General features: G+C 37.9%; 1 protein-coding gene across 6 annotated transcripts in view; it reads right to left on the bottom strand.

Moving 5' to 3' along the window:
• Window positions 1-21,384, bottom strand: part of CNOT1 (CCR4-NOT transcription complex subunit 1) — a 115,331-nt gene that overhangs the window by 51,839 nt on the left and 42,108 nt on the right. For all 6 annotated transcript variants that reach the window (XM_025889133.2, XM_025889136.2, XM_025889135.2 and 3 more), the window contains exons 3-14: window positions 16,850-16,957; window positions 16,186-16,284; window positions 15,743-15,811; window positions 15,605-15,659; window positions 14,925-15,128; window positions 13,244-13,412; window positions 11,268-11,394; window positions 11,003-11,113; window positions 7,929-8,099; window positions 7,397-7,524; window positions 5,240-5,480; window positions 2,079-2,198 (exon numbers count right to left, since the gene is read on the bottom strand). In XM_025889133.2, the coding sequence (XP_025744918.1) occupies window positions 2,079-2,198; window positions 5,240-5,480; window positions 7,397-7,524; window positions 7,929-8,099; window positions 11,003-11,113; window positions 11,268-11,394; window positions 13,244-13,412; window positions 14,925-15,128; window positions 15,605-15,659; window positions 15,743-15,811; window positions 16,186-16,284; window positions 16,850-16,957 (1,602 nt within the window). The remainder of the gene's footprint in view (window positions 1-2,078; window positions 2,199-5,239; window positions 5,481-7,396; window positions 7,525-7,928; window positions 8,100-11,002; window positions 11,114-11,267; window positions 11,395-13,243; window positions 13,413-14,924; window positions 15,129-15,604; window positions 15,660-15,742; window positions 15,812-16,185; window positions 16,285-16,849; window positions 16,958-21,384) is intronic.

The raw sequence follows: 21,384 nt of genomic DNA, 5'->3' as shown, positions 1-21,384 counted from the left end.
GCCCCCGCAACATGCATGCACCCTCTCTTAATCTTTTTTTTTTCATAAATCTTAAAAAAACAAACCTGTAAGTCAAGCAATTAAGTATCTTTCTCACATTCTGTTCTATTCTGTTCCCTGATTTTATTTTCACAATCAAGTCTAAATAAAACATATTGCTAATATTTTCTTGGTCATAATTTTTTAAATAGCTTAGCTTAATTCATTGGTGATATTAGTTTTTACTTAAAACAAGATCACATTTCAAAGATGGATGGACACATGACTTTACCCTGTGCTTCTTAAAATAATTAGACAAAATCAGAGCAAGACACAATGCATAAATAAGGATCAATACTCCATTAAAAAAAAAAACCTAAACTTGGGGCGCCTGGGTGGCTCAGAAGGTTAAGCATCTGCCTTCGGCTCAGGTCGTGATCCCAGGGTCCTGGGATCGAGCCCCGCATCGGGCTCCCTGCTTGGCGGGGAACCTGCTTCTCCCTCTCCCTCTACTGTTCCCCCTGCTTGTGCTCTCTCGCTCTATCAAATAAATAAATAAAATCTTTAAAAAAAATAAAAATAAAAATAAAAAAAATAAATAAAAAAAAAAACCTAAACTCAAGACTTACTCCAACCTAAGCACAACTTCAACACCAGTACTATGTACCTACTGGTCAAAGACATCAAGTCAGACTATTTGTCAAAAGATTCCGTTAATGCTAATGACACCTGCAAAAGGGGTGAAACCCAACCAGTTTCTCCACAAATTATATCTAACATATTACATGAAGTCACTTATCACACTTGCTTTAAAATAGCCTTGTGGGGCGCCTGGGTGTCTCAGTTGGTTAAGCGACTGCCTTCGGCTTGGGTCATGATCCTGGAGTCCGGGGATCGAGTCCCCCATCAGGCTCCCTGCTCGGTGGGGAGTCTGCTTCTCCCTCTGACCCTCCCCCCTCTCATGCTCTATCTCATTCTCTCTCTCAAATAAATAAATAAAATCTTTAAAAAAATAAATAAATTAAATAGCCTTGTTGGGGGCGCCTGGGTGGGCTCAGTCGGTTAAGCGGCTGCCTTCAGCTCAGGTCATGATCCCAGGGTTCTGGGATTGAGCCCGGCATCCTGCTCCTTGCTCAGCGGGGAGCCTGCTTCTCCCCTGCCTGCCATTCTCCCTGCTTGTGCTTGCTTTCTCTGTCTCTGGGTGTCAAATAAATAAAATCTTTAAAAAATAAATAAATAGGGGGGTGGGGTGGATGGGTTAGCCTGGTGATGGGTATTAAAGAGGGCACATTCTGCATGGAGCACTGGGTGCTATACGCAAACAATGAATCATGGAACACTACATCAAAAACTAATGATGTAATGTATGGTGATTAACATAATAATTTTAAAAATAAAATTAAATTAAATAAATAAATAAATAAATAAAATATCCTTGCAACTATCATAGAAGACCAAACAAAATTCAATCAAATGTACTGAGAATTGAAAACATTTTTTACCTTTTTTTAAAAGATTTTATTTATTTATTTGAGAAAGAGCAAGAGAGGTGCACAAGCTGGGGGGGGGGGGCAGACAGAGAGGGAGAAGCAGACACCCGCTCAGCAGGGAGACCAACCCAGGGCCTGATCCAAGACCCCAAGACCATGACCTGAGCCAAAGGCAGATGCTTAACCAACTGAGCCACAAAGGCACCCCCATTTCTTACCTTTCTAAAACCACTCTCCTTCCAATCCCTTTGTACTTACAAGGCAAATTGTAAATCTCAACATAATCTAGCGAAGAGTTCGTTACATTTGAATTATCCGCATCTATATTACATGAAAAATGTTTTCCGGGGCACCTGGGTGGCGCAGTCAGTTAAGCACCAAATTTGATTTTGGCTCAGGTCATGATCTCAGGGTCATAAAATCAAGCCCCGTGTCAGGCTCCACACTCAGTGAGAAGTCAGCCTGAGTTTTTCTCTCCCTCTGCCACATCCCACCTGCCCTGCCCTGCGCTTGCTCGCACTCTTTCTCTCCAAAACAAATCGTTTGAAAAAAAAAAGTTTTCTTGTCTCATGAATAAATAAAAGTGTTAGCTTGTCCCTCCAAGCTCACCTTCAAGTCCTGGGCCACATCAAGTATTCGCGACAATTTGGCCTGGTCATACTGCTCCCCTCGCATGTACCATTCTGCCATTGCATGCATGATAAGTTGGCGGATTGAGGGAGACTGTCCCTAAGAAAAGAAAAACGGGGGTTATATATCAATACTGCAAACATTTTCATAGGCACTACTGCAAATGCCCAGCTAATTTAACCTGTTACATATATGTAAAATTGAAGTGTACCCATACAGACATTAAGTTCAATCCTCAAGCAGTGATTGCAGGGACATTCTCTGTAGGAAAGTCAAGTTACTTCCACATCTTCCAAATGAAAGCCTGTCCCTAAACCATGGGTCATATAGTCATTCAGTTTATGTATTTGTCCTATAAGACATCTGCCAATATATTTTCAAACAGAATAGAATACGATATGAACATGAGGATACATCAAATTTGTATAATTTCCTTATTATTAAACTATAAAATTACTGGTCTATAAATGTTTAAAATTGGTTTAAGGTAATCATTTCTCATGTTGCACAGTGTAGTATTCTATCAGTATTTCTAAGAATGGTACTTGTACATTCTACATTTAGCTTTTTCACAAATGTGAAATGTTCATTTTTCTGTAATTTTCCTATTTCCTTTATTTCCAGAAAACAGCCTGGCTTTGAGGCCTGATCAAAAGGCTTGCAGCTACGGCGGGGGAGGGGGAAAAAAAAAAAATAAAGGCTTGCAGCTGAATGACAGAAATAAACAGTTGGGGGCGCCTGGGTGGCTCAGTTGGTTAAGCGACTGCCTTCGGCTCAGGTCATGATCCTGGAGTCCCGGGATCGAGTCCCGCATCGGGCTCCCTGCTCAGCAGGGAGTCTGCTTCTCCCTCTGACCCTCTTCCCTCTAGTGCTTTCTATCTCTCATTCTCTGAAATAAATAAATAAAATCTTTAAAAAAAAAAAAAAAAAAAGAAATAAACAGTTGGAATTTAGTGAATAGTTCTCATAGAAGCAATGGCAAGGCAACTGCTATCACTGAACCTAAATCACTTTCCAGTTACTGTCCTAGAGTGACAGAAGATCCAAATGAAAGAAGTATTCAACAAGGAGTGCGGAGATGCTCCTTTTGGCCTGCCCTTTGTACCGCATAGCTGTGGTGATAAAGACCTGAAAATATCCGGGCTACAAAGCTTCTGGATAAATGCTTGTTAAACATTCTGTTAAGTTTACCACGTAATTTGAGTCTCTAGAAATGGAGGACTGACTAAATAGCACAGAACTGAAGCTAACATTTTTCATTTATAAATCAGAGTCATGGGGGGCCTGGGTGGCTCAGTCGTTAAGCGCCTGCCTTTGGCTCAAGTCATGATCCCAGAGTCCTGGGATCGAGCCCCGCATCGGGCTCCCTGCTCCTCCCTCTCCCTCTCGCCCCTGCTGTGTTCCCTCTCCCGTTGTGTTTCTGTCAAATAAATAAATAAAAACTTTTAAGTAAAAATTCTGGGTCAATCTGAGCAAAGAGAGACTTTATGCTAATTTAAATGATATTTTTAAAATTTCAATCTCATGTTGTGCATAAATACAACTGATTTGTACATAGTAATCTTGCATTCTGCAAATCTTGCTACATTCCCTTGAATTTTCTTTGTAGATGATCATGCCATCAGTCAATCAAAACAGTTTTAAATCTCTCTTTCCAGGAGCACCTGGGTGGCTCAGTCGTTAAGCGTCTGCCTTCGGCTCAGGTCATGATCCCAGGGTCCTGGGATCGAGCCCCGCCATCAGGCTCCCTGCTCGGCGGGAAGGCTGCTTCTCCCTCTCCCACTCCCCCTGCTTGTGTTCCCTCTCTCGCTGTGTCTCTGTCAAATAAATAAAATCTTTAAAAAATATATATATATGTATCAGAATCTTAACAAAACTTTTAAAGTGCCTGTATAAAACTACTGAAAATAAAAATGATTAAAGAAAAAAAATAGCCAAAAAAGGTACCTGAAGGGAGCCTGGGTGGCTCAGTTGGTTTAAGCATCTGACTCTTGGTTTCAGCTCAGGTAAATAATCTCACAGTCGTGAGACTGAGCTCTGTGAGACTGAGCCCTCTGTCGGGCTCCACGCTCAGTGGGGAGTCTGCTTGGAGACTGTCTCCCTCTGCTCCTTCCCCTACTCTCTCCCAATTAAACAAATAAATCTTTAAAAAAGCGTGGGCACCTGATGTAAAGTGCTTGATAACTGCTTTTTCTAAAGCTTCTGCATTTGTCATTATTAAAAATACAATAGGCCAGGGGCACCTGGGTGGCTCAGCTGGTTAAGCGACTGCCTTCAGCTCAGGTCATGATCCTAGAATCTGGGGATCGAGTCCCACATCTGGCTCCCTGCCGTGCGGGGAGTCTGCTTCTCCCTCTGACCCTCCCCCCTCTCACGCTATCTCATTCTCTCTCAAATAAATAAATAAAATCTTTAAAAAAAAATACAACAGGCCATTAGGGGAAAAAATTCAATGCACAAATATATATATATGTGTGTGTGTGTGTGTGTGTGCATATATATATATATATACACATTAAAGATTTTATTTATTTGATAGAGACACACAGAGAGAGAGGGAACAGAAGCAGAGGGAGTGGGAGTGGCAGAAGCAGGCTTCCTGCAGAGCAGGGTGGGATCATGACCTGAGCTGAAGACAGACACTTAGCAACTGAGCCACCCAAGCGCCCCCACAAAAAAATATTTACAGGTTAAATAAATTCTACAAACTTAGGGAGGGAAAGCACAGGGCTTAAAAGGCATTTCAGTAGAAACAAAATTTAGATGCTGGGTATGGATAAAAGAGAAAATAATGTCAATTAAATTGATTTATAATCTTCCCCCATTTAACTGTTAAAAAGTGACATGAGTACCTTTTGGTTCCATGATAAATAATTAAGTTCCTTACTGCTATCAAAAGCATACTACTGGTGCCCTAGTAGTACAGAGCTTTCATAATACTGAATTATTTATTATTTTTTTGCCTCTTCCCTCTTGTTCTTTGAAGTTTTAGACTTTAACATTCACATGATACTAAAAAAATAAAATAAGCTTTATGGAAGTGCCACTTTTCTCAAGTGTCATAATTGAAGACTGACAATTTAGTTGAACATCCTCCAAAGAATGTCAGTTACTAAGAGAAAAAAATGTTCATGTCTTACCTGCCCATGCCATGCATAGTGCAAAATAATAGCAGAGTTAGGATGGTTTCCGAGGAAAATTGGCATCAGAGTGGAGATGAGCTCATGGCGCAAGGTGTGCCAAGAGGTGTTGATTTGTAGTAAGGCCAATACCAGCATGTCTGGACAGTGTTTAATAGGGAAGCTGAAGAGCTGTTTGACTTGTTCATATTGCCCCACCTCTGCAAGCCTCAGCAGAGATTCAATCAAATCCAAGCTCTTCCTAACAAGAATGGAAATAAGATACTCTGTCAATGAAAACCTAAATATACAAAAATCTATTTTCCAAATAAGTGATACCAGCTATCACAATAAAACTGAGCTGTCAATTTGAAAAATGTTTAAATTAGGGGTGTTCATATTAAAATTATATGCTGGTATACTTTCAGACTAATTTCAAAGGCAGTTCAAAGTTGACAGTAAGTGATGAAAGAGGGGACACCACAGACCACTTTTATAATCATGGATCCTCCTTACCAAGGAGAGATCATCAAAGATTTTTGTGACTGGTATAAAAAATAGAAACACCATCACAGACTTTATTTAGGAATGGTCAAAAATCCAAAATATAAACATAGACCTAATTTATACACACACAAAAATTCTACACAAAAATGTAGCCTCAACACTTACTTTGGTAATGCCAAGGTCTACGTTAAGTGCTTCCTGATTTCAAGCAAGTTCAGAAGTCCACAACATCCCCTATGCATTATTCTTGTCCCAATAAGCTGAATGTGGTTGACTTTAATCAAATCTCAAGAACTTACTCTACCCTTACTTAGTCCATGAAAACTATGGGGACAGAGATCAAATTAAATGCCATGAGGAAACATATACCCCATACCACGGGGTAGTTTAAAGGATAAAAGATCCTATTATTTTATCAAATCAATGGCAAAAATTGTATTTCAAAAAAGAGAATGAAAAAAGGAAGATTTACAGAATAAAAGAAACTATGTGAACCCTGTCTGGACTCTTCATCATACAAACTGTTAGACATTTTTGAGACAAACTTGAATGTACAGCTATGTTAAGGAATTGTTAAATGCGCTATGACATTTCAATTTTATAAAAGAAAATACTGCTATATACATTAGACTTGACAGGAGGGGAAAAAATATCAACCAAGCCTGCATATCCAATGTTGCTAGCACCTGCGAAAAGGACGAACTTTAGAACTAACTACTGCGTGGGAGTCAAACTTTCAGAACAGGGATCAACAAACTACATCCACAGGACCAATCCTACCTACTGCCTGTTTCAGTAAATGTTTTGTTGAAAGAACTATACCCATATTTATATTGTGCAACAACAGTTAAGCAGTTGCTACAGAGACCATCTGGCCAGAGAAGCCAGATATTAACTAACCCGTTACAGGAGATTTACCATCTCTTGCTTTAGAAGATCTGGCAATATCTAAAGGGCTTTAAATTGCCCTAAAAATCCAACCCACAGCCCCAAAAATTCAATCATCTGTTCCGTGTTGGAAAAGGGCCTCAGAAAACCAGTTAGAAAAAAAGAAAAAAGTAGTTACCTTTGGGGAGCAATCCAGCCATGGGGAGCAATCCAGCCCATGTTACTCCCTCCCGTGTGCGTGCACACGCATGCTATGTGTGTCTGTGTGTGTCAACAGTAATGGAAATACTTTCACCATCCTTACCTCACATTCCTATAGAGAAGTGACTTGAGTTCCAGGAGAAACGTACTGGGCCAGAGTCAGATTCTCCCTCAGAAATTAGGAATTGGAACTCAAATAAACTAGGTAATTTAGCTGAACAGATTAGAATTGATGGGTTGGCCATCTTGAGCTACTTACAAAGAAAAGAGAGCAAGCGTATCTGTAGACATAAGAAAGGGATCTAAACTATGGGAGAAGTAAAAACCTCCTTCCAACATTTGACAGTTCAGAGAATACCCACTGGCAGACCTTAGGAAAAACGTTAACTATCCAGTGATAAGGAAACTAAAAATAGACTTTTATCCAGCAACATCCTTCTATAAAAATTTAAAGTTTAAGAAGGCTCACTAAAAATACCGTTTCAGTAAAATCTTTTAACTACGTAGTTGCTCGCTATTAATTTTGTATTGCAAAAAAAGCATAAGTAACCCCTGCAAGAAAAGCTACAGGAGAGTCTTTACCATGTGGCAATTTCTCGATTGTCATCCTCTGGTGGTGCTTTCAGAATATCAGTGGCAACCGTATGACAGGGATAGTCAGCAAAACAGAAGATCTCTGGATTTATAAGGGAATGCTGAATGAAGGAGAGCTGAGACAAGAGAAAAAAGTCCTTACTACCATAAATGACTGCAAATGCTATAAAAATCTGAAACATTTTCATTAGGCTAATCTCAATCTTGTAAGAATGACAAATTCTGTTTTAAATCTTAATTATGTGCTCTTCAAAACCACAGACAACAATTCAAACACATGAAAGGTATGAGATAAAATGGTCTTGGAGACAAACAGTTCGGAAAATGGTTTGCTATACTTTGACTCTTACTGTACTAAACTATGATGATATTCTTTTCAAAATACTGATGGTCTGTACTATTCTGCACTGTCCAAAACAAATTCTATGTTAAAAGAATATTTTAATCAATGGATAGATGGCACTATATAAGAAATGTCATTATTTGCTTCCCCTTCTACAGTTAAACACCATTCACTTACCTGGCCTTCTGCATGTTTCCAGGGTCTATATATGAGGTCTACTGGGAACACTTCCATACCTAGACCCCTCTGAATGCCATAAACCACATTATGAAGTCCTTTACTATCACGAATTTGAAATCCAGGATGGTCCAGTTCATAAGTTACTTCCTTGAAATTCAAACTCGGGTTCTGAAACAGGAAAACATTTCAAAATCTAATAAAAACTGTACACATTTCTATGCTTTATCCAAAGAGCCAAACTAAATCTGAAATTAAATTAAAATGTTCTAATTATAAACTCAAAATAATCATAGTCTGGAATCTCTAGAGACTAAAAAAGTAATTCTTAATATTTAAAATAAACTGGTTCTACTAGCAAGGCACCCAACCTTTTAGTTCATGACATACTTCTGGCCATGGGAGTGTATAATGTGGAACTCTCTCGTCCATACTTAGTCCAATAATCCATCCCATCCCAGTTTGGTAAAACTCTTCAATTAGTGCCTCTTTGTTTTTACACCAATATTCTACTAACTTGGAACAAAGTTGCAAAGATAAATCAATTATTCCAAATACCTTTCTGATCTGATTTATTGAGAGAGAGATAGAGAACACATGCACTCGCGTGTGGGGGAGAGGGGAGAGAGAATCTCAAGCAGACTCCATGCTGAGCACAGAGCCTGACACAGAGCTCCATCTCACAAACCCGAGATCACAATGGGAGTCAAAATCAAGTCAGACACTTAATACGCTGAGCCACCCAGGCACCCCCAAATACCATTCTTAATTACCTAAAGATCTCCCCTACAAAGTATACCAATTGTATGCATCAGGGAAAGTGGTCTAAATTCTTCATGTCAAAATGAAAATTCCATTTAAAAAATGTTCTATGAAAAGGTATTCAAAAAAGCAGTATGAGATTCCTTAAGAAAACATAAAGCAAAGGAAACAAGTTTATAGAATATAATTTACCAAACCCTGCACAAAGTACTAAAGTTTATTTTATGCTTGAAAAGAAAAAGGCTTTCCACACTATATACTTAAAACTCCCTTTTTTTTTTTTTTTTAAAGATTTTACTTATTTATTAGACAGAGAGAGTGAGCATAAGCAAGGGGAACAGCAGGCAGAGGGAGAGGGAGAAGCAGGCTTCCAGCTGAGCAGGGAGCCCGACGCGGGGCTTGATCCCACGACCCCGGGATCATGACCCAAGCCGAAGACAGATGATTAACGACTGAGCCACCCAGGCGTCCCTGTACTTAAAATTCCTCAAAGCATCATGGACAGTTTAGTTTTGCTCTAAGGTGACTCCTTGCAAGCCATGAACACATTAATGCTTGCTTCACAAAGCAAGGGTACAAAGAACAAACTTCAAAAGAAGTATTCACTCTAAGGTAACAACATTCAGAAAGTAAGTTTTCTTGTTCTTTCTAAAATTTGTTTTAGGGGCGCCTGGGTGGCTCAGTTGGTTAAGCGACTGCCTTCGGCTCAGGTCATGATCTCAGGGTCCTGGGATCGAGCCCCGCATCGGGCTCCCTGCTCAGCGGGAAGCCTGCTTCTCCCTCTCCCACTCCTGCTGCTTGTGTTCCCTCTCTCGCTGTTTCTCTGTCAAATAAATAAACAAAATCTTTAAAAAAAAATAAAAAATAAAAAAATAAAATAAAATAAAATTTGTTTTAAGGACTGACTGTAACAGAACAGAACCAATAACGTACTATTAAATTGCATTATCATAGAGACGAATTTAGTAAATCCACAGGTAAGTTTGCTAAGACTGTAAGAATCCCCTGTGGTCTCTTCCTCTCATCTTTGGTGGGCAATGGAGAAACAAATTGTTCAGCCAAAATCAAACTGTTTTCTGCTCCCTGCCTACAAAAAAATGTACAGAAAACTCTTAATATATGAGAAGAAAATGAAGGAAGGAAGAAAAGAGGTTACTAACTCAAATGTTCAAACTCAGTGCAGGCTCTCAGTTTTATAGCCTTTTGCACTCTCTGAAAACAGAAAATAGGTTGAGGTAACATGAAATACTGTTCTTGTCTGCAATTTTTAAAAAGAGATTATTTTCAGTAAGGCAATAAAGTACAATGATGGAACTACTAAGTGAAGAGGGCGTATTTTTACTTTTGCATGACCACCACAAGATAAAATCAAAACATTAAGTGGTATCCATACGTAATGAAACTTTATTTCCCATTTCCAAATTTTCTGCCAAGATCAAGTATTATTTTTGCCTATTAATAAAGGAGAATAAATTTTGAATACTATAAATCCATCCACTATCAAGAAAAATTTAAAAACCCGTGATGTGGTTAATAAGAATGTCATATAGACAACTGTAACCCAATTATACCTATAAATTACAAACACAGAAAACTAAAAATGAGAATTAGGATAAATGTCCTGACACCTTACAAAGAGTATTATTGTATACATATATATACATAGTCTTCAAAGTTGCATTTTGTTCCTTGCCATTTTATGGATGAGACTGAAGATATTACATATATCCTGAATCCACTATTCTCCCACTGACTACACTTTATCACTCCCTTTTAAATTCTCAAGGTTTCATTCCTATATGTTTTATTTAAGCATTTTAACATTTTAGGAGAGGTACTTTGTTTATCTGGGGGCAAATTATTTAGTTTGTGGATATTTCAGAAGTGGAAGTAGTAAGAGAAGTATGCATTTTATTATCCTTATCCACCATAAACAAGATAGAATTTTTGTTGCACTTTCCATAAAATATTCAGAAGGCCTCCTTTCTCAATAATTCTTTAAAAAATCATTACTGTGCACTAAATTTGTTCCTCCAAAATAACGACACACCAGGATTCCACCAAATCACCTCAGCAGTGCCACTCAGAATTGTACAGCAACAACTCCTAATGAACAAAACTGGTATTTGATTATGAACTGTCTCCAGAATATAATCACCTTGTAAAGTTCATTATTTTAGAGCCAATGAAGTCGGGAACCCCAAAACATTGCTGCTCTCATTCAGCTGAGCATTCTATTTATTAAAATTTGCTTTCTTCAGGCTCTATCGTATTAACATCATGAATATAAAATCACGATTCCATGTACTCACCAGTTCCTTGAGAACATCAATCAAGACTTCTACATTCCATGTGTGTGCCTGTGCTCCATCACTTTTATCTTTTCCGTCACTCCAGATCCCACTACCAGGAGCAGAGATACTCTGTACAAGGAAAATTTGAATTGAACAAACCCAAATACTTAATGTGTTCAGCTATGGTTGGTAGAACAATCAATCATACTGTAATTTAATAAATAAAATAAAGGAGGTCCAGGATATTAATTCACATTGTAAAATAGCTGATTTCTATATTTACCTGTAATGGAATTCCATCTGTCAATCCTGAATGAGTTCGAGCCATCATCCCCAAAACCCTGGCAACCTGGGCAGCTGTGACCTCCCGAACACCAAACTGCATGATTATATTGCGACATTCTTCAATACTGAAACAGAAATTAAACCTCAGGAAAACGCTACCACCTTCAATACCAAGGTTAAATCTTTAGATTTTTACTAATATAAGCTTCATTCCATGTTATTTTATATAGCTAGGAATATAAAAAGAACCTACTTAACTAAGAATATGGGAAAACTTTTCCTTTTCACTGTATCTATATAAGATGGATATTAGCCTAATCACTTATGGTAATCACTTCATAATATATATAAATCAAACCATATATGTAAATCAAACCATCATGCTATATGCTTGAACTTGTACAGTGATGCATATCAATTATTGCTCAATAAAACTAGAGGAAAAAAAGAAAATGGAAAAAGTTTAGAAGATCAATGGAAGAAAATTCGGCCAAGAGTAATGATTTCATCTTTCACAAAAACAAAATTAAATTCCTCCATCCTCAATATGAATCAAAATTAAAATACTGATACTTAGGGTACCTAGGAGGCTGAGTTGGTTAAATATCGACTCCTGATTTAGGCTCACGACATGATCTCAAGGTCATGACACAGAGCCCAGTGTGGAAATTAAGATTCTCTCTCTCCCTCTCCCTCTGACCCTCCTCCACCCACTTATACATATATATGTATTTTTTTAAAATAAAATGAAATGCTGACACTAAAGGTGAGTTTGATTATTCTGATATGTACAAAGCCTTGAAATGTATCCTAACTCTTCTACTTTGCTCCGTGAAAGTTTAACTAAACAAAGTTTTATGCCAGGCACATATTCACACCCAACAAATATACTTTCAAAAATAACTGGAAACTGGGTCTCTATGAAGAGTTTGAAAAACATTAAAAGTTATACTTAAAGTCAAAGCAGAACGCATTAATACCTTTATTTAACTCTCAAGAAAATACTGATAATCCACTTTATCACAGTCATAAGTGCTACTAACAGGGTGAAAGTATTTCCTTTGGTGTCCCTAACAAGAGAGAAAAACATTCAAGAGGCAGCTATGTTAAGGAGAAAAGGAAGGTTGTAGAAAATGAAGGCACAGTGGGGTACAGCGAGGGAAGAGAAAATTAAACACGTCAGGTAGGAAGTGATACAATTTCCATGAACACTTGCATCAATGCTCTCCCTCTCCCCCAAAAGCTAAAACTGTCTATCCTGGCAACTGGACTAGGAACCTCTGATTTCTAAATTTAAGAAACTAGGGGAGGAGAAGGAAATAAAAATTTAGCCACCAGAATATTTATACCTGTAACCAAAACTAATACAGGCATACCTGGGAGATTTTTGTGGGATTAGTTCCAGAAAACCACAATAAATCAAATCAAATGAACTTTTTCATTTCCCGCTGTAAGTTATGTTTACACTATACTGTAGGTCTACTGCATGTGCAATAGCATTATGTCTAAACAAAATGTACATACCTGAATTAAAAATACTTTTTCACTAAAAATTGCTAGCCGTCATCTGAACTTTCAGTGAGTTGTAATCACTGATGACAGATCACCATTAATTAATAAACACAGTAATGAAAAAGTTTGAAATATTGTGAGAAATTTCAAAATGTGACACAAAGACACAAAGCAATAAGCAAATGCTGTTGGAAAAATGGTGCCAACAGACCTGCCTGACATGGAGTTGCCACAAACTTCAGTTTGGGAAAAAAGTGCAGTATCTGTAAAGCACAATAAAATGAAGCATACAGAGGTATGCCTGTATGTGGAAAATTAAATTTGGAAGCAAAAACTTTAGAAGCAATACTCCTCAGAGGCAAAGATGATGGCACATTAACTAATCTTAGGAACCGGCCTTAAAGAATTACATCATATGTGGCACGAAGAGTAATCAGAATTTTAGTATGTTTTACTACCAACCTTGAACAAAAGCCATAGCCAACTTCCTGCATAAAATCAGCCAAGGAGCTCTCCATCATGGTTTTAGCTACCCCTCCGGAATCAGGCAGGATCCTGTCCATTAGAATGTCCCGTTTTTCAGGGTATAAAAGTGGTGCAAGCACCACGGGACAGCGTTCCTGGGGAAAATCTGAAGGAGAAAAAGAAGATTACAACTGCTATACTGATTAAAAACAAACAATCCCCATTTACTCTCTCTAAAAGGCCCCCAAACCTGAATCTTCCACAAGTTCATTTTCAAAGTTTTTTTCAGTTTTTTCCAATCCAGCGAGCCCAAGTTATGACCTTAACACCAATTCCAAAATATGAATGTTTTCTCATCACAAAAATTGCCTGGGTATATTTGTAAGTTTTTGTATTAGGATCCCAATACCTAGTGACCATACTCTGGTTTCTCTTCAGATCGTATAAATCTTCCATCTTTTACTGATACCTAGTGACCAATTCACATCCTATATGTTACCTCAAATTTTCACAGTAGGACTCTCAGTTCCCATACAAAGAAGACATCAGAGATAATTAGAATATCACTATTTATTTCAATTACAGGAAAAAAAATTTTCAGAGAAAGTTAATGCAGTTTAAAATTAAACTATATAGGGGCACCTGCCTGGCTCAAATGGCGCAGCATGGGACTCTTGATCTTAGGATTTTGAGTTCAAGTCTCTCATTGGGTGCAGAGATTACTTAAATAAACTTTAAAAAATTTTAAATTAAGGGGCACCTTGGGGCGCCTGGGTGCCTCAGTTGGTTAAGCAACTGCCTTCAGCTCAGGTCATGATCCCTGGGTCCTGGGATCAAGACTGGCATCGGGCTCCCTGCTCTGCGGGAATCCTGCTTCTCCCTCTCCCACTCCCCCTGCTTGTGTTCTCTCTCTCTCTCTCTCTCCCTCTGTCAATTAAATACATAAAAATTTTTTAATTAAATTAATTAATTAATTAAGGGGCATCTGGGTCGCTCAGTTAAGTGTACAGCTCTTATTTTCATGTCAAGTCATGGTCTCAGAGTCCTGGGACTGACCCCTGCGCTCAGTGGGGAGTCTGCTACTCCTCTCCCTCTCCCTCTGCCATTCCCCCCAGCTGGTGTGCATTTTCTCTCTCAAATAAATAAATCTTTTAAAATATTTTTTGAATTCAATTATAAAAAGTAACAGTGAAAATGGATAGTGGTTAGTGTATAATCCAAGATTTGTTTTAAAAAGACTACTCTTCTCTATAAAAGATCAGAGAAAAGAAGAACATCAACAATAGGACCAGGAGTTATCTTAGCATAGCAATTCAAATAGCCCAAGAAGTAGAGTGGGCATATCAATAATGACCAATTTTTTTAAAGTAAAAAGAGTATGTCACAACAATGTAGTCTCCATCACCCTAAAGGAGAAGAAAAGACTACATGAAAACATACCAAGTCTTAACTTAGATTGTTATCTATAGATAACTGAAGTTATGTTCCTTTCCCATGAGGCTTTAATCACTTTCCTATGTGAAAGTGATTATCACAAAATTCCCTCTCTCTTAAAAAATTACCAACTTAAGTATAGAAAAGTAAATCATGGTCTTCACTTGTATTCTAAAATCCTTCTGTCTTATGTTTGTGTTCATCCAAAGAAATCATCTTTTGTAGGCAACAGACACTCCTTTACCTCTGCGCAGCGTCTTAAGAAAAGCGTCTATTTGTTCCTGTCCAACTCCAAAGGCTCCCTTCTGCCCAAAGAGGAGATGGGAGAGGAGGAGATGTAGGACCTCTATTGCTATATCTTGGAAGCCACCTTCTTGATTTCCACTGACGTCTGCGTCAATGTAAGAACGCAGAAGATCAGGAAGCTTCTGTTTGATAAACTGGGCAGCTGGAAGTCAGGTAAACCAAAAACCACAAGTTACTATTGCACCACAATAGGTAAAAAGTCCCATCAGAACACAGATGACCATCATTCTCAATCACCAACTCACCCCTCACCCTCTAACGTTTTCACAGCTGTAGTTGGCAGGTATAAAATAAGAGGCCAATTGCCAGGGGCGGGGGGGATGGAGAGTTGTTCAGTGGGTATAGTGTTTCAGTTTTGCAAAATGAAGAAGTTTCAGACATCTGTTACACAATGTGAATACAGTTAACACTACTAAACTATACACTTAAATATGGTTATGAAGGTAAGTTTTATAATGTTTTTACCATACATACATACATTCATAAGACAGACCAAAAGAAAATAATCTTAGATTATCTTACTCTCTAAATCTAATCTATGGAGCCTCAAGATTCAAAAACTCGTGGATTTTAAAGAAGTAACTTCACTACAGGATCTTTAAGAAAAAAAGAACTTACCAAAACCTCTGAGATCTGAGCTGGAAGAATTTAAGAGGGCAAGGCCAAAAATTACCTGAAACAAGAGGGGTTAGATTGATGAAAGAGTCAAGTAACTGTAATTCCAATTTTGCCTATCTCTCTTATTAAATCACTTACCTCTTGTACTTTGCTTAACTTGAGAACTTTACTCAGCTGGGCAAATAAGTGGGGTGCAGGCTTTAAACTCTGAAACAAACCAAACTTTATTTTAAAACAAGAAGAACTTAAAAAAAAAAGTAATTACAATTTTCAAGAATTTTTATAAACATATCTATTCACCCAATTATGGTGCTACACAGAAGTGACAGAATTCTGTAGTCATGATAGAAAGAATACCCCATGTCCTAGAACTGTGAACTGACAATCTTAAGCCTTCACATGATCTGGTTTTAGTAAGTTTCTACTTATTATCAAACTGTCTTGATTTTGGTAGAAAACTGAAAAACCCCGAAGTAACTACTAAAATTTTTAAATTAAGACCTGTCATTATGAGATCAAGGTTTAAGGCCTTTTTAGGAAGTCACATTCTTAGGGCTACTAAAGATAAAAGCAATACCAACCTTCTGATAGTGCAATGGATTATCAATGGCATAGGACAGCGTCGAGATAAAATTTGGCTTTGTGATCAGCGACGCACACTCCTGAATCAGAAACTGAGTCTTTAAAAATAAAAAGTGAATCTTCATTAGCACTAACATTCATCTTCACAAACAGACGTAGAGGTGCTCAGAACACTAATTGTATATTGTTTCTATACATTATCAAAATTACCTCTTTAAAAATCCCATTTAAACTACTTAGAGTCTACTAGCAGTAAGTTAACACCAACACCTCTACAGAATAGTTTCCCTTGACAAGATAACTATAAGAAACAATATAATAAGAAACTATTACCAGACTGAAAATCAAGCCAAAGAAATTCTTTCTAGAAAAAGAGAGCCCCTCTCTGCCTTACTTGTCAAGCAAGACTTCCCCCACATTCCTGCTTCCTGCAAGCAGGTCTGATTCCCAGCAATCTAAGCCTGACCTAGGTAGCTATTAATGGTCTGCAGCCAGGCAGGAGAAGGGAAGGGCAAAAAAAAGGACAAGTCCCAACACCTTTTAGCCATTCAGGTAAAATTATCTCTGGATGTTCTGTAGGTGTCCTTTGCTACACAATGCCAAAAATGCAATTCACTAAAACAACTAGATCCAAGTAAACATAAACTCTGCAAGCCCCAATACCTGATGAAAATCTTTGCCACTGCTTTTACCATCGCCACTGAAATCCACATGCGAAAATAGGCAGCGTAATAAATGCCTGTCTGCCTCAGGACCGTGCCGATTCACAATCTAAAAAAACCAAAAATATGAATTTGTGGACACCATTAAGAAGGATTAAAAAAAAAATCTCTAGGCAAAATCCCAAATTACATTAATTGTTCATTCTGAATAAGAGTTATAGGAATTAATGAAACAGAGAGACCAGTATTTTATGATTATGTTTTTTCAATGTTTCCTACAGTCACTGGCAGGAAAAAAAATAGAAGAAATTAATTAGTCCATATAAATAACTGTGTGTACTTTGGTCGATATCTAAACCAAAACACCAAGTAGCATAAATGACATATAGTAACAATGCAGAGTTTTTGTTTAAGTTATAATGCAACAATTCTATAACTGGAGTTATGAAAATATCACTTTTTCTATGCATTACTTATGCCCTAAAAATGTAACTTGAAATCTCTCTAATACAACTGTAAACTCTTTCCAATAGCCTACAAGGCAACTCCCTAAAAAAAACAGTCTGGGGAGACGGGGTGGCTCAGTGTGTTAAGCATCTGGCTCTTGATCTCAGCTCAGGTCTTGATCTCAGGGTTTTGAGTTCAAGCCTCGTATTTGGCTCCACACTGGGCGTGGAGCTTACTTAAAAAAAGATAAATACACAAAAATAAAAAGTCTGATTTCAGTACTTTAGATGTTGCCCTCCAAGCTCCATTAGTTTCTTGCTGTTTCTCAATTTACCAATGTCTGTACTTATTCTAATTAGAAAGCTTCAGTTATCTACACATGGGCTGTTCTCTCAGTTCCTTTCATAACTACATGACCAGCCCCGTCATCACCCCTTCACCCTGCTTTACTTTTCTCCATAGAGCTTATGACCACCTGGTAATTTCTGTTTATTTTCTATGTCCCTCACTAGACTTTAAGTTGCACAAGAGAGGGAATTTGAATAGTTGTGCTCACCTCTTCACACCTAGAAAAGAGCTTAGCACACAATAAGTAATCATTTGTTTATTAAATGCTTTTTAAAAATAATACAAATAATATTTTCTTACACTTTAGGCTAAGTATGATCTTGAGATTCTTTGGTTTAATCTTCAACAACTCTGCCAAAATTTACTGCAATTTTATAGATGAAGAGATGAACACTTTTATCAGACTACACGAGCCTTAAATCCCATAGTGGATGAGCTGAGAAATCAATTTATAGCCCAACTCCAAAGCCTATGCGCTTTCCACTGAATCATGATTATGTGGTACCTGGCTAAGTTATTTCAGTTTCAGTTTTCCCCATCCAGAAAATGCAGGGAGTTAAATAAGACCAATTTTTACTGTCCCACAGACATCTTAAAAAAATCAATAAAATCAGATAAATAAGAACCTGTGCATCTCTAAAAATTACTGTGAATCTATTCACAATGTATCGTTTCTATGGCTTCTTACAGTTCCTTAAGGTCCTGTAAAAACATTATTTTTTCCTATCCCCCAGAATGCTAAAAACATCTTAAAGAGGCAATTCCAATTAATTAGGAATAAAATTACTTATGTTCCAACCAAATGGGACCTCTCCCTCAAATGAACAAGAATATTTGGCTTTGGGGTGCCTAGGTGGCTCAGTCAGTTAAGCGTCTGCCTTTGGCTCAGACCATGATCCCAGAGTCCTGGGATGGAGCCCTGCATTGGAAATCTCTGCTCAGCAGGGAGCCTCCTCCCTCTCCCTGGCACTCTGCCTACTTGTGCGTGTGTGTTTGTGCGTGCACTCTGTCAAATGAATAAATAAATAAAAGCTTTAGGAAGAAAAAAAAGAATTTCTGGCTTAACAAATATTTTAGTACATACTAGATATTATTCAATACAGCAGTAGAGACCAATGGGCTCTGTAGCTCTCATTATGTTCTCACAGGGGGAAAAAGTATGAAGAATTTCTGATAATATTAACTATCATATAAAAAAACAAAACAAGGTTATGTGATATGGATAGGAGGGGAGAATGGTGCATCAGAAAGGCCTTCCCTAATGACGTAACATATAAGCTGAGACTTAAAATACTGAGGTGACAACGACCACAGATAGAGCTTGAGGAAAGACCATTTGAGGCAAAAAGTAAGTAGTATCCAAATGCATTTAATAACCAAAAAAAAGGTCACAGGGAATCAAGAGCCTAGATCACGGTTAAGGAACATACTGACTTATCTGTTGCTGTTACACCAAACTAAAAACTGGAAGAGATATTCCACTACATTGTCAATGACCAAACAAACAAACAAACAAAACAGAGGCACCTGGGTGGCTCAGTCAGTTAAGCGTCAGACTCCTGGTTTCAGCTTGGGTCATGATCTCACGGTTGTGGGATCAAGCCCCAGAACAGGCTCTGCACTCAGTATGGAGTTTGCTTCAGAGTCTTTCTCCCTCCTCCTCTGCCCCACCCTGCTCGCGCATGCTCTCTCTCAAATAAAATCTTTAAAAAACAAAAAAATGTTGGGGCGCCTGGGTGGCTCAGTCGTTAAGCATCTGCCTTCGGCTCAGGTCATGATCCCAGGGTCCTGGGATCCACCCCCGCATCGGGCTCCCTGCTCAGTGGGTGGCCTGCTTCTCCCTCTCCCACTCCCCCTGCTTGTGTTCCCTCTCTCACTGTGTCTCTGTCAAATAAATAAAATCTTTAAAAAAAAAAGTTTAAGTTTTTAACTTGAAAAGGAGTATTTTACAAATCTCCCTTCTTATCCTTCACATTTACTTCTACAGTATTACATAATTTTACAATTGCTTTTACAGCCAATCTTACCAAGAACCCTAAGAAGTACAAACAATACCACATTATTACAGACAAAGATTTTTTGTTTTTTAGAAAGTCCAGGTTGCAATGACTAAAAAATGTCACGCATAACTTACAGGGTGTGGTAGGATCAGAAGCTGTGTTTTTTTTTTTTAACTGTTAGGTGAACAGAATATTCATTCAGTGATACCATGCTGCCCTTCACTAGAAGCAACTGTTTTGTTTTGTTTTCTAAAACAAAAGTGCTATTTTAGAAGCATGATCTTGGGGGCGCCTGGGTGGCTCAGTCGTTGAGCATCTGCCTTTGGCTTGGATCATGATCCCAGGGTCCTGGGATAGAGCCCCCCATCGGGCTCCCTGCTCTGCGGGAGGCCTGCTTCTCCCTCCTCCACTCCCCCTACTTGTGTTCCCTCTCTCACTGTGTCTCTGTCAAATAAATAAATAAAATCTTTAAAAAAATAAAAGCATGATCTTGGATTGCAAAGATGTTGAAATTAAGACCTTGATCCCACAAGATCAAGCCCTATGCATTTTCACTTAAAATTTCAACCATTCCACCCACTGGACAGGGGAGACCAGTAAAATAATTCAAAGTTTTAGTTAAGTACATTACAATCTGATAATAAAATCTTTAGGCTACATTAAAAATAAATTATATCAAATGCAATCTACAATACTTCTATAATGATGTGATCTGTGGCTAGAGTAACAAATTCTCATCTGGAAGTCACATATTAAGAGGGACATTAACAAACAGTGCATTTACAATAGTAGAGATTCAGAAAATCATGTGAAACGGTTAGAAAAATGGGGCACTATGTGCCCTAGAGAACACATGAGAAAGAATTAAAGACTTAATTGTGTGAAGGGTAATTACACGAAATAATAAATCTTATACAGAAAAAGAGCCTCAAACATTTATTTTAGCTCATTGTAAGAAAATTCCTAGTAAGGTTGTCCACAAATGGTAATGATTAATCTTATGAGGTGGTGAACTAACTTCCATAGTTCCTTTCTATTAATCCTTGTTAAATCTTTCTTTGGGTGGAATATTGATAAACCAGCAGTTTTCTGATGATTTGTGCCTGCAACAACAACAAAAAAAAGCCCAAGATTTTACACAATTATAACGTACCAAGTTTGGGGGCGCCTAGGTGGCTCAGTTGGTTAAGCTCAAGTCATGATCTCAAGGTTATGAGATAGAACCTTGAGCCCTGAGTTGGCTCTGCACTGTGCATGAAGCTTGCTTAAGAGTCTCTCCCTCTCCCTCTGCCTCTACCCCTTCCCCACTTCAAAAAAAGTACCAGATTTTTTAAAATTTAAATTGAAGGCAATAACTCTCTACATTACAATGATCACAGTTTTAGACTCTAATATATTCTATAGAACTAATGAAGCATCTTCATATTTTTCTTACTTGTTAAACAATTTTAACTCAAAAATATTGATTCTATTTTTATTATATTATCTGTATGAATACTTTGGGTTACTTTATGAAAAACAGTGCATTTATTTGAAACAGTTTACTGGGGCGCCTGGGTGGCTCAGTTGGTTAAGCGACTGGACATAGACTGAGCATTGGGCTCCCTCCTCAGCGGGGAGTTTGCTTCTCCCTCTTGTGCTCTCGCTCCCAAATAAATGAAAAAAATCTTTAAAAAGTTTACTATATTGAAAAAACATGAAAAAATTGTGCAGCAAATATAAAGGGTAGTTCTAACATGAA

This window comes from Callorhinus ursinus, unplaced genomic scaffold, assembly GCF_003265705.2.
Source record: "Callorhinus ursinus isolate GAN/ISIS: 27379988/994484 unplaced genomic scaffold, GSC_fseal_2.0 scaffold37, whole genome shotgun sequence".
NCBI classification, from domain to species: Eukaryota; Metazoa; Chordata; class Mammalia; order Carnivora; family Otariidae; genus Callorhinus; species Callorhinus ursinus.
This window is presented reverse-complemented; position numbering and strand designations above follow the sequence as displayed.